The sequence below is a fragment of the Notolabrus celidotus genome, chromosome 15, assembly GCF_009762535.1.
Source record: "Notolabrus celidotus isolate fNotCel1 chromosome 15, fNotCel1.pri, whole genome shotgun sequence".
Taxonomy (NCBI): domain Eukaryota; kingdom Metazoa; phylum Chordata; class Actinopteri; order Labriformes; family Labridae; genus Notolabrus; species Notolabrus celidotus.
This window is the reverse complement of record NC_048286.1, coordinates 31,529,965-31,546,275: the sequence shown is the minus strand read 5'-3', so window position 1 is coordinate 31,546,275 and position 16,311 is coordinate 31,529,965. Positions and strand designations below refer to the sequence as shown.

Genomic DNA, 16,311 nt, shown 5'->3' with positions numbered 1-16,311 from the left:
CATAGCTATCAAAATAACTTACAGTTTTTGATTCACTGTTTTTTGTTGGGATAGACTTCCTCAGAGAGTCAACCAAACTCACAGTTACTGCTTTTATACCCTTGAAGTGGAGTTTGATGTTGAAAGGACAGATATATCAGCTGGGATTGAGGCTCTTGAGACCGGGTCCTTCAAAGTACGTGTGTCTGAGTTTGTAAAAAGTCAGCTTATGCTCACTCAGAGGCATAACCCAGTCCTTGATTTCTTTGCACATTCAGTCTTTTTGCCTGTTCTGGTATTCACCGGTGCTTATGCAAAAAAAAAAAAAGAAGTATAATGTGTTTCTGGCTTTGATCAGTTTGAAATAGTGTTTTAATTATAATTAAATTTATCATATTATGTTATATTACATTATTATTGTTTACTACAACTAACAGTCATATTATCTATTTACCCATATCTATTTATTCTATTGCTTAACCTGTCATTACCAACCACAATCACACCATGTCAACCTGTCACTACTGAAACATTTTTAATTAATAGGGGAGAACGGGGTTGGTTGTCACAAGGGTTGGTTGGCACACTCGTTATATATCTCGCCACCAGAGGGCGCTGTCTCTCAAATTGGGGTATGGACATTTCCAGAATTAGGATCAGAGCTCACCTACATAGTCTTCTCTGGAGTAAGACAGCTGAACTTGAGGTGAGAGGACTTTTTGTGTTTTTCATGTCAAATTGTAAATATTCAGCTCCTCAGTATTTTTCTTCTAGGCTTTTAAACGATGGGTTTATAACAAAACAAGTGTTCCCCTTACAAAGTGTGAGAGTTTAGATTTTTATTAGCTAGCTAAGTAGTTGTTAGATGGTTGTTAGCCTTGATGCTAGCAAAAAATTCCAGTTGGGGTTGGTCGTCACATTCTCTTTGACCGAATGACTATTGAAAAGATGTTTTGATGATGAGCAATCATCAAAACAGTAAAAAGTGTGACAACCAACCCCGTTCTCCCCTACTGCCTGTAATTACCGCTATTTAATCCATTTGTAACATTGTATATATCTAAATTGTATTCTATCTTATCATATCTTTATTATCTATTTTTATTTTTACTTATTTTATTTTACTAATTGGAACTTTTTCTTGATTGTACTTATGTCTGGGTTGCTGCAACAACTGAATTTCCCCCCATGGATCAATAAAGTAATATCTTATCTTATCTGATCTGATCTGATCTTAAGTGATGGACTTTGAGTCTACATCAGAAAGGTTGGAGGAGATTAGAAATAATTGAAAAATGGTGTGAAGTTACAAAGTTTTAGACCTAGATAGAGAGTTTACATTAGTAGCCCTCTCCTGATATCTTCTGAATTTGAGATCCGTGGCTTTTGACAAACTATATATAAACTGTTAAATATGCATATTCATGACATACTGTATATGCAGATGATATTCTGGCATGTAGCAGTATTAATATTCTAATGTATGCAGATGATGAGGTTACTTTTACCTCAATTTTTTTTTTTTTTTTTGCAAAAGACTTCAGAGCAGAATCTTTAGAACCTAACTCTGCAATAAAGCATGATCAGGATTGGCTCGCTTCAACACGCCAATCAAGTCAGCTCCTTTGAACAATATCTTTAAAGGAGGGTACGAAAATGTTTCTGAAACTAGCATGACTTTTTAAGGAGACAGAGCCAAAAAGACCCTCCAAATTTTGACAAACTGAGCTGCTTGTAAAGGGAATTAAAATGTTGGGAATGCACAATATATTATACTCTTAGGGTCCAATGAAACAATGGCGTCAGGCAGACCAGAAATAATGATCATTTCAATCTAAATCTATGTGTGTGAAGCACATTCTATGATAGAAGTACATCTAACATGTTTGCAATTATATATATGATACCTTGAACATGAAAGTAAGCAACAAATCCAACCTTTTAACCCTGAAAGACGTAGACCATTTGTAGGGGCACCAGACTCTCCTGAACTTATTTTTAATATGCTGGATGTGGTATCAATGGAAAGCTGAGAATGTCTGCTGTAACTGAGTTTTTAAAGCTTCTTGATAGGATCAGCGGTTCAAAAGTTATCAATCATTTTAGAACAAGTAGCCGCCGGCATCTGTCTAGGTCTTTGAGGGTTTAAAGGTTGTATTTCCTACATGTGTGTACCATATTTGGCAGATTGTGCCACAGTAACCAAAGTCTGACAGCTTTTAGACGCATTAACTTTCTAATCATTTCATAAAGAGAATGTATGTGATGGTACCTGCTTTTATAAATGTATCTAACTTGTATTATACTCACCTAATCTGATGCAGACTTATAAACGGTTCAGCAAAGACTATACTGAGTATGCATGATTGGTTTATATCATGGCAGATATTTGCAGGTGACTGCAACATAAGAGATCAGCAGTGGACACCAGGTGACAGATAAAACTTTGCTGTCTCATGTCTGCAAAGTGGGAAACTGACTCGATTTTCAATGAACAGGTCTGTGGAACAAAAGCTGAATGTGACCCAATTTCCACATCCTATATCTTTAGAAGTGCTCTAACTCTGTTCAACATTTGGTCATTACTGGTTCTGGCTAAACAGAGCTTTAAGAAAAATATAAAATGGCAGGAGGGATTGTAAAATCTAACATTTTACATTTTTAACTCAGCGTGGAGCTGACCGTTTCAAGACAGCAGTTCGAATTAAAAAAGGATACGTGTGATTCCCTCTGTCTTCAAATTACACTTGATTTACCTCTTTTCAAAATAGTCATCATCATCATCATCAATCATCATCATCATCATCATCATCATCATCATCATCATCACAGTCATCATCATCATCATCATCATCATAGCCCAGGGGGGCAGATCTACTCTTCTGTAGGGAGCAGGCACACTCAGCAGAGCAAAGGAAAACACAGTGGAGTAGAGCTCTGAAGCAAACAACCAAGGGTGATAAAGTAACACAGCAGAGTCCAGCATGCATGTTTAAAATGAAGGCGTTCCATGCATGCATTTAAAGACTTAGTAATGAGTAGATCATTGCCACACATGCAGAGATGCTTTAATGATCCATAACGGCACAATAAAACACGTTTGCCTGAATGACGAGACGATAACAAAGTGTGGAGCATGCAAGTTTTGAAGAATCAGCGAAAAAGAAAATTCAGCTTGCATCAATCCCTTCATTTTTCTGCTCCCATGTTCTCTAGTTTTTTGGGGGGGTGAAGTGGTCGTCGTTGAGAAAAGCCTTTTTGTCTCTGTGGAGGTTTCTCAACGATTTCTGAGACGCACTTCATCGGTTCAGAGAGAACGAGAGACAGAAAGATGAACAAACAGATTAAAACAGACAGATAGAGGGATAGATCACATAGAGCTAACTCTCCAACCTGTACACCCCTCCTAGTCTGCTTATCATGCCACCTCACCTTTCTCACCCCCGTCCCTCCTCCTCCTCCTCCTCCTCTGTATTACATCACAGGATGTCATTAGGACTCCAGAAAGAAAGAGGCGCATATCCCTCTAAATCTGGCATCTGTCCCTGTATTTCTAAAATTGATTGAAGTTGCTATTTTCTCTCTTTGGCCCCCCGTGCACCTCGAGCTATAAACAGCTCACATACCGGGCATTACCATCTATATTTAATGTGGTTATTTAACTTGATAAGGTATTTAATGGGAGTACCTCTTAATCTGGAGTCAGGCAAACTGCCAACAGCAACATTAATGCTGAGTGCTGAATGTCTCATACACATTGCACACTGTGCAGAAGGACAGTGTGTGAGAGTTAATCTGAAATGTTGTGCATGAAGATTTAATCTCACTGAAATCCTTGGCACCTGCACTGACAAGAAGAAGAGGACTCTCAGTTCCAAGCAAGGGAGCGCTTTGAATAGAGGCGTCATGGACAGAGCAGCAGGATGGGTGGTATCGTTGTGTTCTTAGTGTCCTGCAAAATCTATTTACCTCATCTTAAAGCCTTGCATATCAATTAAGATGCACCAGCATCACAAGACGTGTGAATAAGGGAATTAAGAACGAGCTATTACTGAAAGTTTAGATTAATACACTGCAAAAAACTCAAAACTAAGTATCTTATTTCCAGGATAAAATGTCTTTTTAGGCTTCAAACCGCATGTCCAGAAAATTGTATTATTTTTAGATACTAAAAGCCATAAATACGACCTGCTTATAATGAGCAAAAACCAAATCTGCCAAAAAATAAGAATAATGTTTTAATTCAAGAAACCTCACAAGTACATCTGTCTAATTCCATTGGCAGTAAGTATGTTAACAATTAATCGGGTATTGATTAATTGATTGTTAAGAACTCTATCAAACATAATTTAGTCTCATATTTCGTTCAGCCATCAGGGAGGTGTTTTAAGTTTAAAGCATGTTTCAGAATCAGCTGACTGAAGGTCATCTCACTACACTGGCTTCCAGTTGCAGCTCACATCAGATACAAGACTCTAATCATGACTTACAAAGCAGTCACCAAAACCGCTCCAGTTTACCTGGAACCCCTCATCCAGGTCTACTGCCCTTCTCGCCCGCTACGCTCAGCCTCTGAAAAGCGCCTAGTGCTTCCAGCACACAAGGCCTCAAAATCAAAATCACTAGCTGGACTCTTCTCTTCTGTTGCCCCTAAATGGTGGAATGAATTGTCTAACTCCATTCGATCTGCAGAGTCTCTCTCTACTTTCAAAAGACAGCTAAAGACCCAGCTCTTTAGGAAGCACTATGCACTTAGCTAGACTGTTCTCCACTGTTGTCCCCAGTGGCAGATCATGTCTTCCAGCTACAGTTGACTCACACTGTCCTGCTCTACTCTGGGAATCTGTGTTAAGGTCTTGAGTGACCCAGCACTTGGTACTTTGGTCATTATTGTGACGATGTTAATTGTTGATGATGATAATGGAAGGTCTTAAATTGTTTGGTTGCTTCATTGTAGATGTTCCTTATTTTGAAAAAAAAAAAAAAAAATCCTTACTTATTTTTGTGCATTGCCTTTACACTGCTTGGCAGTACCTGCACCCAAATTGACTTGAAGCACTTTGTTACTCTTACTGATCTTGTTTCCTCTTGTCTAGATCTTTGCTTGGGTTGTTCTTGTTCTCGTATGTACGTCGCTTTGGATAAAAGCGTCTGCTAAATGACATTGTAACATTGTAAGGTGTTGCACACATCGGAGACGCTCAGCTGGGGGCTGCAGCTGAGTGACAGGTCTCCATGAGCGCTTTTTTTTCTTTGCCTCTCTTGCCAGAGTGATTATGAACTCGGTTGCGCTCCCGGCTGACACCTGACCGCGTTTAAATGTTTATTTTTCTCAACAAGAACGAGAAAACTGGACACTGTGAGTCCAGAATCGGATCCTGTTCAGTTGTCTTGTTGCAGTAAATCCACATGTTGTAGTCTGAGTCTTCACTCTATGACCATGCGTCCACAGAGATGATTTACAAGCCTGCTCCTCACGTTGATATTCAGCGTGTTTAACATTTTGAACACCTCAATATGATCTGTAGGTGTTTAATACCGTCAGTAATATACACTGTGTCTGAAGGAACATTTGATTTAGGGGAAAAAAACACATTTGTCATTATTTTTGACGTGGAAAACATTTTTTTTTAATGATTAAACGATAATTGATCGTTAATATTTCCAAAGATAGATCAGGGAAAATACTTGAAATTTAAATCCCTAATTTAAAGAGATTTACCTTATTTGTTTTAATATTTAATAATTTCATTTGGGAATTGTTCACTTTCCATTTCTCTATAGTTGTTCTGAAATTTTCCAACAAGGTATTTTTGTACGGTGATTTTAGTTTTTTTGCAAGTTTCTGAAAAATGTGTGCAGTGGTTTTATTTGAGTTACACCTTAAAAAAGAAAAAGGATGACTTTGTTTACAAAGAAATATAAGAGAACAAATATATATTGCAACTGTCCAAATCTGAGAATTGAAATAAAATAATAGTTATTTAAATTTTGAGTTTAATCCAGTTTTCTTTTTAAATCGTTAGAGAATCGTGAGTGAACCAAAAATCTGGATTGGAATCGAATCGTGGGTTGAGTGTATCCTTACATCCCTGATGGAATGAGATTCATTATTATTGCTATTAGAAACTCCATCATGTTATTCAATTCTTAAACTTCCCACAATGTCATGTAGACTCAGCTCTGACTAGATAGCTGACACGTTTTCTTTCATCATTTGTGACCTATAGGCAACAAATATCTCAGTGTGTTCATCTCACACAGGGTTAGCTCAGAAACTCAACTGTGTAATATAAAAGCCTGAACCTACTGTATACACACGAGCTGCGGTGCTAACTGTCTACATGCTGCATGAACAACAACATTTACATAACAAACACAACAAACAAATTGGATTTGCAGCAGCGGGATCAAAGACTGACTTTCTTCATGGAAAGCTCACATTTATCTCGGCGTTGTTGTCATCAAAGTTACGTAACAGGATCGCCACGTTCGCAGGCCGTCTGCAGGTATTTTGTATGATGGAGCAGTTAGCTAACCACAGCATTTAAAAATAGCAGCATGTGGTTATATCACTGAATTCTCTTCCACGAATGCATCTACATATTTTTGTCTCTGGACCCTGCGTGAAACACGGACGCCATTGCAGTCATCCATCCCTGCTCTCTGAGGACTCTCCTGTGGTGGTCTGTCACATGTGTGACTGACATATAATCACCTCAAAGTGACTGAATGAGAATAGTAAGTGTTGCGTAACATCCAGCCGTGGCCACTCGCTGGTTTTAACTTAATGGGTCTATTTTTGGAACGGCAACAAAAACAAAAGGCAGAGATAAAAATAAAACCCTCAGAAGGGCTTCCTGAATGATTAATGGGTCCTGCAGTAGTGAAACTCAGACACTGAGTCATTTTCAAAGTTCAGAGTGCTCTGAGGTCCTGCAGATACCGTCCTTACTTCTTCTTCCCCATGTGTGTCGTTTTTTACGCTCCAAGGATCAACAGACTGACTGGAAGTGAAAACAGACTGACAGCTCTTAGCGCAGCGTGTCTCCATTACAGGATCTGAGATGAAGCCTTTGGGCTCAATCAGAAGGAATAGTGTGCCGATCTGTTTTCAGTGTAAAATCCCCTCTGGGGGTTTCTGCTTTTGTTGCCCAGCAACCACATTTTCAGACTATGTTCAGCTGTCGTTCTCTGAAGTATTGATCATAACAGAAATTGATGATTAATGATGGGAGGCGTTTAAAAGATGTACGTGGGACAGTAAGCTCCCTTCAGGCTGATGTTTTTGTTGTGTGTCTGATGTTCTCTCTGGCTTCTATCAATCTATCTCTGCTGATCTGCCTCATCTGAAGTGCAAACAACTAGAAAACAGCGCCCTCTGCTGCTGAAACCAGGTCCTGTCTCCACCCGCCCCTGCTGCTCTGCTGCATAAACTCAGGCCACTTCTTTAAAGTGGGAGAATAGTGATTGCAGCATAAATTAAATGTGTTAAACTCCATGTAAGAGATGAGTGGGACTCAGGTTCTTGTTTTACTTCCAGCTCTCGCTCCAGTGTTCTTCATAACCTTGATGTATAATTTGATTCCCTCCTCTCTCTCCACCCTCCCCCTGCTGCCCCCTCTGACAGTTACACGTGCATCCAACCCTCTCTCTGTTACCTGTAGAGTGGTCCATGGAGAGGAGTCCCGGGCCACCAGCAGAAAACGGATCACTGGTTTTAAACGGGCTGATGTTGCTGCTGGTTTTGTTTTCCATACCAAAGAGGCCAGAGCTCTTGGTGTCCATAGCTGAACCCATCCCAGTCTGGCCCAGAGTGGAGCCCATCGTGGTCTGGAGTGGAGGCAGGCTGGACCCCATGGTCCCTCCCATCCCAGGCTGAGAGAAGCCTGATGAGAGAGAGAGAAGAAAGAGAGATTGAAAAACAGACAAGTAGTGAAAGAGAAGCTGTACGTACTTCTTTATATCATTACACGGTAGCTATAATGATGGTGGAAAGATGAGAGATTCTGTGTTCAGTTTGATTCTCTATCACGTGGTTCAAACTTCATGTGGTCTCATGTTTCGTTACATTATAAGGTTAGGGCTGAGTCTGCACACAAGGGTCAATACTCAATGATAGAAACAATAAGAGTTTAATGAAAGAGAATAAAATGAGCAGAAAAGATGAGCTTTATCACAAAAGATTTTCATAAATGATTATGTAGAAGTGGTTGATTTTATGGAAGTATCTCCCATCAGTGTTTAAAAAGCTTTGACCTTCATGTTTGATCCTAAAGCAGAGATGAGGGACTTCAGAGAGACACTGTTCTTCCTCAAGTCTGTTATTTCATACTTAAAGGATTTACTTTTGACACAATCATAATAAAAATAATTTAAAAAACATGAAGTGAATGCATAAAAATAATAATAATAAAATAATAATAATAATAATAATAATAATTTTAATTAAATTAAATTAAATTAAATTAAATAAAAAGAAAATAATATATATATAAATTAAATAATATAAAAATGTGTTAATAAAGCAGCATTGTTTTGGCTTTGTTCATGCCACCTATACAAACGTTCTTGTTAGAGCCATAGAGTTATTTGAGTGTATGTGCCTTTAATTGTAATGCTGCAGGTAACTGGTGCCACCAAATGGGAGCAACTGAGCATGTGCGCTGCAATGTGTGCTTTCATCTGAGCAGGACAAGGAGCAATATTATTTTATAAACGTGGCTTTGTTTGGTTTTGTATATTTTTTGTCCCTTTTGTGGAAATAAAAGTTAACAGCAACTAGAGAAGTGATTTTGTTTGTTTATATTTTTAATAAATTCTCAGTTTGTTTAATTTTATACGCCATTCATTTCATTTTTTAGTAAACCTATTTTACAACACGCACGCACGCACGCACGCACGCACGCACGCACGCACGCACGCACGCACGCACGCACGCACGCACGCACGCACGCACGCACGCACGCACGCACGCACGCACGCACGCACGCAGTATAAAAGAAAGGTACCATTAGCATACTGTTGCATGATATAAAATAAGTTTTGTTTGCCTCCTACACTAGAGCTTGTTCCACTTTGGATATCTTAGTGATCATTGCAGGTTCATATGCACTTGTGTCATTTTTTTATACACACAAAACCTACTTGTTACTGTAACCATGCCATGTGTTTCATTAGTGCAAACATTTAAATGAACTTGTGAACTCTAGAAGAAGGCTTCCTCTTCCTCACTTTTAGCAAACTTTCACCAACGACAGGTTTCATCACATAAAATCCAAGACCAAGACTCAACCCTCAACGCTAATCGGGTTTCCTTCTTGAAATAATAAGTTATTGCCTTATTTCTATAATATATCTTTACAGTGGTTTGTGTACTTTAAAAAAAAATCACACTCAGAATGAATCCACTAGTTTCTGAAGAATGACTTTGATTCTGGTTTTTAAGCTCTTCCATCACAAGAAGGAACAGGAGGTGAAAAAGTAAAGAGGACCTAGGAATGAGTCGGGCATGCTGCTGTCCTTTCCCTTGTTCAGGCTCCACTGATCGGTCTTCCCGCCCATCATAGGACCTGAGAGAGAGAGAGGAAGAGAGACAAACAGACAGAAAAAAAAAGAGACAGAGAGAGAAAGAAGACAAGTGACTGAGGGGGGGAATTGGAAAATCAGTGAGACAGTTTGGGCAGAGCCGGAGAGAGAGTCACATTAAGTGGGAGCAGTGAAGTAGTCTGCAGGGATGAAGAGCAGATTGAAATGAGGCAGGAGGAAATGTAACGAGGCAAAGCACAATGTTAAACTTCAGGAGTGTTCGGCATGAGACAGAAGGAACAATCACATGAACTGCACTAAGCTGCTTTAGTTTCAGGATTCAGAGCAACAGAGTCAATAATAACAACTCACTCTGTTCCTCTTTACAACACATTATGGATGTGGCTAAGGTCAAAAGTTTAGGCACACCATCTCATTCGAGGGTTTGTATTTATTTGAATTATTTGAAACACTGTAGATTAATTTTTAAGTTTACCTTTGGGAATATTTTAATGCTAATCTGAGGCCAAAACATGTTAAACATTTCAAACATGTAATCAATCTTCTGTGAAAGCTTCCTCCCCTTACCTGACAGGTAGTCAGATCCAAAGGCCGGCTGTCCTGGTGGGTCTTGGCGTCCCCCAGAAGACATCATTGATGACATCATTCCTTGACCTAAAGGAGATAAAGAGTATTATGAACATCAAACCTCTCACATATAGAGAAACAGGACAAGCACTATATCTTTCAGCATCAGCACAAAGTGAGACGGACTGAAAGCTGCACCTGAACGCGTCCCTCTGTCTCCCGGCTCTGTCAGCCAAATAAGCATTAAACAGGCCTGGCCCTCCCTAGGTCAACCTTTCCAGACTGTGAGTGTGTGTGCATGTCTGTGTGTGTGTGTGTGTGTGTGTGTGTGTGTGTGATGAGTTCATCTTTTGACATTGAGGCGAGCAGACAGAACACGTTTCTGAAGGAACCGTCACCAGGGTTACACAGGGAGAGAGGACGACAGCATCTGTGGTTCCCAAGACAACAAATGCTGTTGGCGAGCTTTTCTTTAAGAATCCGTGCGTGTGACGCACGTCCTACCAACACACGTGCATCATCGATAAGTGGGATTAATAAAGCACGTGTTTAATGTTTGTGTCAGTGAAGCAGGAGCAGCAGGTAGAGTGGAGCGATCAAAACAATGATGTAACCTTACATGATAAGGTTAGTCCACACATGAGGGTCAATACTAAATGATGAGAAGCAAAGAGAGTTTAATGAACACTTGTAAAGAGAATAAAATGAGCAGAAAGATGAGCTTTATCACAAAAGAGTTTCATAAATGATTATGTAGAGGTGGTTGATTTCCCATCAGTGGTTAAAATAAGCTTTGACCTTCATGTTTGATCCTAAAGCAGAGATGAGGGTCTTCAGAGAGACACTGTTCTTCTTCAAGTCTGTTATTTCATACTTAAAGGATTTACCTGTGACAAACTGGTAATATAAACAATAATAAAAAAACGTGAAGGAAATGCATGGAAATAAGAGAAAAAAGAAAAAAAAAGAAAATAATATAAAACAAAAAAAATAAATAAATAAAGTATGAAATAAAATATAAGATAATATAAAAAAAATATATATATAAAATGAAATAAAATACAAATTAGAGAATAAAATAAAATATGAAATACAATATAAAATAAAATATAAAATATAAAATAAAATAAAAAATAAAAAACAAAATTTAAATAAAATATAAAATAAAATATTATATACAATAAAAAATATATATGTAATGAAATAAAATAAAAAATAAAAATAAAAATATATAAAATAAAACACAATAAAATAACATAATATATAGAATAACTGCAAAATATTATAAAATAAATATATATATATATATATATATATATATATATATATATATATATATATATAAATAAAACTTAAAATAAAATATAATATAATATACGATAAAAAAAATATAGATAAAATGAAATAAAATAAAAAATAAAGAATAAAATAAAATATAATATAAAATAAAATATAAAATAAAATATAAAATAAAATAAATTATAATATATAGAATAACTGCAAAATATTATTAAATAAAATAAAATATAAAATAAAAAAATATAAATATATAAATAAATAAATACATAAATAAATGTAACATTTTAGAAAAGCTGCACTGTTTTTGCTTTGTTTGTGTCACCTAAACCAATAATTATGGCAGACACATGAGGTGTGGATCCTTGATGAACTGCAGTTTTTAGCACTTCCGCATTGGACTCATATTTTTAGACCGGAGGTTGCCGCTTGCTTTAAACACACAGTACAAGTATAATACAGAGTGGATCTGTCCATGGTCCTGAAACACTACAGCGTTAAAGACCCTTTACCTTATCACTGTCTTCCTTCCTTTAAAACCTAGGTTACAAACCCATGCAGCAGGATTACTCATTCTTTAAAAACTGTCACTGATAGAGACATGTCGAGGTTCAGACTCAAACTACAAACTTGTTTTCCGTCATGTTTTCAGGGGGAATGAGGACACTGATTTTTGGGGCAGTGCCAATATCTGTGTAATGGTGGTCTCATGAATATTTAACCAGAGTGCATCAACAGTGAGTCCAGGCACATCAGAGTGAGTGTGTCTGTGAGAGCAAGTGTTTCTTTATTGCTGTATCCATTTTTGGGTTTTTATAAAGTACGACATCTATGAACTGCAACACACACACACACACAAACACACACACACGCACACAGCAGACACAACAACTGCAGAGTCATTGTAGACAGGACGCCTCAGGAGTCCTCCTCCCTCTGCATAGTTTCCCTCCCCTCCTCTTCTGTGTTTTGTAACAGGCTGGCTCAGTGCACCACACCTGTTTCAAATGCTACTCTGATTTTAATATACCCATAAAACATCCATTATAATAAACACATACAGGAATACTGGAAGCATCAAAGGTTAAATAATGAGGCCACAGAGGGATGAGGCAAACTGCAGTGAGGATGTCAGATTATAAGTGCTGCCTTCAAATTAAACTCGTGGCTTGGTGTTCAAGTGGCCAAAAGTTCAGTCGTTGTCCTCCTTGCTATATAATTGGAAATGCTAATATTACAATTTTTTAGATGTGTTGAAATGCTGTGCAGAGGAACAAATAACTCCTCTTGGTCCCATATGTGGTTAACGTTAATCAAATCATGTTTGCTAATTTTCCTCCTGTAACTACTGACCCTATCAGTTACATAATAACTCCATGTATTTGCATGAAACTGGAGTCCATGGGCTCCACCGTTTATGTGAACGTCATCAGACACGTCACAACCTGTTAAAACCCTCCCTGTTAAACACATCTAATCAGAGACACTCTTTCTGTCTGAGTAGATAACATCAGCTTATTCAAGTTTATCAAAATACATCCATGAAAATTGATCTGAAGAACCCTTTCTTTATTTGATGTTTTTCTGATTGAAGTACAAATAAAGGATAATTGAACACTGTGTCATCAAATATACATGAATTATATTGTTTGATTCTGAGAAGTACAAAAGAACTCTTGCTAAATCCTTTGGACGCCGTTGATAAAAAGGCCTCGGGGCTGATAACTTTAAAAATGATCACCAAAGTGTCACAGTCACAAAACCTGTTATAAGATGGATGACTCATATCATCCAGCCAGAGTTCAATTACAAAGATACAAGACAGAGTCCTGCACACACACACACACACTCTCTGAAAATGTGCGTGCAGAAAGAGTCAGTCAGTCCTCTGAGGGCAGCAGTCACTACAGAGCCTCAAGGTCAAACACCTGCTTTCTTCCAACAGGGTTTTTACAGCATCATGCTTCACTGGACCGGAGACACTTCAGAAACAAGACCAGGAGAACCCAGGCAAAACATCAAAGCAGGACACCAACACAGAAATACTTTGTGTGGTGTAGTTTAAGGAAATACTGTTTGAGTGGCTCACGTTGTTCCAGTCTCAGTCATAGCTCAGTAACTTCTCTACACCAATGTTTGCATTAAATCATCTAAACTGTTACAGGACGGATCTATATGGATGATAGAGAAGCATCAGCTGTCACACATGGTTTGTGTGAGTACCATCTCAAAAGGTTGTCTTCTTAGATTTTAGGCCTGTTGTTCATTGTGGCAATAATGGTTCAGTAAAAGTATTTGGGAATTGCAAAGTATTTTATTTGATAGGCACAATACGTTAAACAAAGTAGCACCACAGAGCATGGAACTAATCTCTTGCACAGGGAGTTTATAGCTTTCAACCGTAGTTGGGCCTTAAAATGTAAAGTGCAATTCAAATCTACATGTGGTCACATGAAACTACAAAACACCACCAGGTATGAAAATACAGGAAAAATACAAAAGACACATTAAGCCATACATTGACAGAGGGTATGCAGGTCATGTCCCTGCAGGCGGAGTCACTGAGTGGCATGAGGCACGTTGCACAAAAGCACTATTGCAGCGTCAGCGCTCAGCCTGAATGCTGAACACAGAAAAGACTTCTAAATAAAGAGGTGAGAGGAGTGAACCATGAAGCAAGATTACAGGGAGGTTCATTCTAAAGTCACAATGTTTAATGTTTAATGCCCTTTCATGATTATGACATGATGATGTTCTCTGTGGTCAGTTTACACCCTTAACTAAAAATAGTACCTGTATATAGAAGCATTAACAAACATAAAGTCATGTTAATTAAGCCACTAAGCAAAGCCGTGAAGACACAATCTGTTTAAGGCTAGCTCTGCAGTGAAAGCTAAGGATTCTAATAAAAAGGAATGTATCACTGATTAAATCAAATCAATAATTCAACAGCTCTCTGTTTCACCACAAATTAGCATGTCCTTGTATTCTCCATTAGGTGATTGTCTCAGAATCTCAGTCCCTGTCTGTACTGCTGAAGTACTGTGTATCTTTGTTAAGTTAAACCCCAAAATCCACAGGATGCGATGCGTCACGTTACCGCTGCGCCGCGCACGTCGCAGCCGATACGTTCCCATTCTAGCCAATACTCTAGGGTCCACAGGGAGCGCCGCAGCGCATCTCAGCTCCATCTCGGGAGCGTGCCCCCACGCCGCTCCACTAAAGATAAGCGTCCCGTCTATTTGCACAGAAAAGAACGACCTGGACAGGAAGTCAGGCACGAGGATCGCATGCAACATCCGCCAATTTTAAAATAAAACATCATATACGGACTCCTGACCGTTTAAAGATCGTTTAGATCAGAAATACTCATCGATTGCAGATGTAAGCTACAAACAGCCACATATCCATGATCCATGTCGACTACAATAGGAGCAGAATTATTCATATTAAACTCATCTAAACCTGCAAAATCTGTATAGTTATGCAGCATACTCAGTGATGATTAAAGCACAAAAGTAATGGAATACTGTCCAAATAAGCAGAAATTCAACTCTGTGACCTGTTGTTTGTATGTGGTTCTCTCTATACTGGATCCAGCTGATCCTGGCTGCTCTGAGCTGCGCTACGCTCCAAGCACGCGTCCTATGTAGCAGGGCAACAGCCCTAGGACAGAGCAAAGCCGTGTCACAGCGCACACGCATCCTGTGGATTTTCGGGGTAAGTTGTAGTTGTACTTTGTGTAGTAGTTCTGTGTATGTTCACTTCCACTGCTACGCGGATGACACCCAGCTCTACCTCTCCACTAAACCTGACTCTTCACTTCCACCTTCTTCCCTCACTGATTGTCTCCTTGAGATAAAATCTTGGTTCACCTCAAACTTCCTCAAATTAAACAGCATTAAAAATGAACTTCTTCTAATTGGCACAAAATCTACTTTAAACAAACTCCATAATTTCTCTATTCCCATCGACAACTCGCCCCTCTTCCCCTCAGGTTAAGAGTCTGGGTGTCATCCTCGACAGCACACTCTCCTTCACCTCCCATATCAACCACGTCACCCGGTCCGCCTACTTTCACCTCCGCAATATTAACCGTCTCCGTCCTTCACTCACTCCCCACTCCACTGCCATTCTTGTTCACAGCACCTCGTCACCTCCCGTTTGGACTATTGGAACTCCCTTCTGTTTGGTCTCCCCCACAAAACCCTCCATAAACTTCAACTGGTTCAAAACTCAGCCGCCCGTATCATCACACGCACCGCCTCCTTCCACCACATCACACCCATCCTGCAACAGCTCCACTGGCTCCCCATCACACACCGGATCAACTACAAAATACTTCTCCTCACCTTCAAATCCATACACAACCTCGCCCCCTCCATATCTCTCTGACCTCCTCCATACTGCCACACCCGTCCGCACCCTCAGATCCTCCTCCTCCATCCACCTCACTGTCTCCCCCCCTGCTCGCCTTGTTACCATGGGGAGCAGAGCCTTCAGCCGCTCTGGAACTCTCTCCCACCTGACCTCTGTAATACTGACTCACTCCCACATTTTAAATCCAAACTCAAAACTCATCTGTTTAGACTGGCTTACTCCATCTGACCACAACTCCTCTGTCCATTCACTTAAAACTCTTTAAATTGTGTTTTATTTACTGTTTGTTATTTAAACTCTGTTTGTTTTTAATGTTGTAAGGTGACCTTGAGTGCCAAGAAAGGCGCCTATAAATAAAATGCATTATTATTAAAATAAATGAGATTATGACGGTTAATCAGACGGTAAAATCAATTTATACATTTAAGAAATGACAGATTCCCTCAGGCAACAGGTTCATATAAATGTCAGGAAATCAAGTTTCTGTCCACATGTTAGTGTCCATGGATCCCTGTGTCTATGAAGGATCTCTGTTGAGTC

The 16,311-nt window shown here is 38.9% G+C and overlaps 1 protein-coding gene across 6 annotated transcripts in view; it reads right to left on the bottom strand.

The window, feature by feature from the left end:
* map4l (microtubule associated protein 4 like) overlaps nt 1–16,311 on the bottom strand; it is a 145,137-nt gene that overhangs the window by 75,692 nt on the left and 53,134 nt on the right. For 5 of the 6 annotated variants that reach the window (XM_034703668.1, XM_034703669.1, XM_034703670.1 and 2 more), the window contains exons 3-5: nt 10,096–10,182; nt 9,474–9,551; nt 7,641–7,868 (exon numbers count right to left, since the gene is read on the bottom strand). In XM_034703668.1, coding sequence (XP_034559559.1) covers nt 7,641–7,868; nt 9,474–9,551; nt 10,096–10,182 — 393 coding nt within the window. Of the gene's footprint in view, nt 1–7,640; nt 7,869–9,473; nt 9,708–10,095; nt 10,183–16,311 lie in introns of all 6 variants that reach the window. The other variant, XM_034703672.1, reaches the window with a different exon arrangement.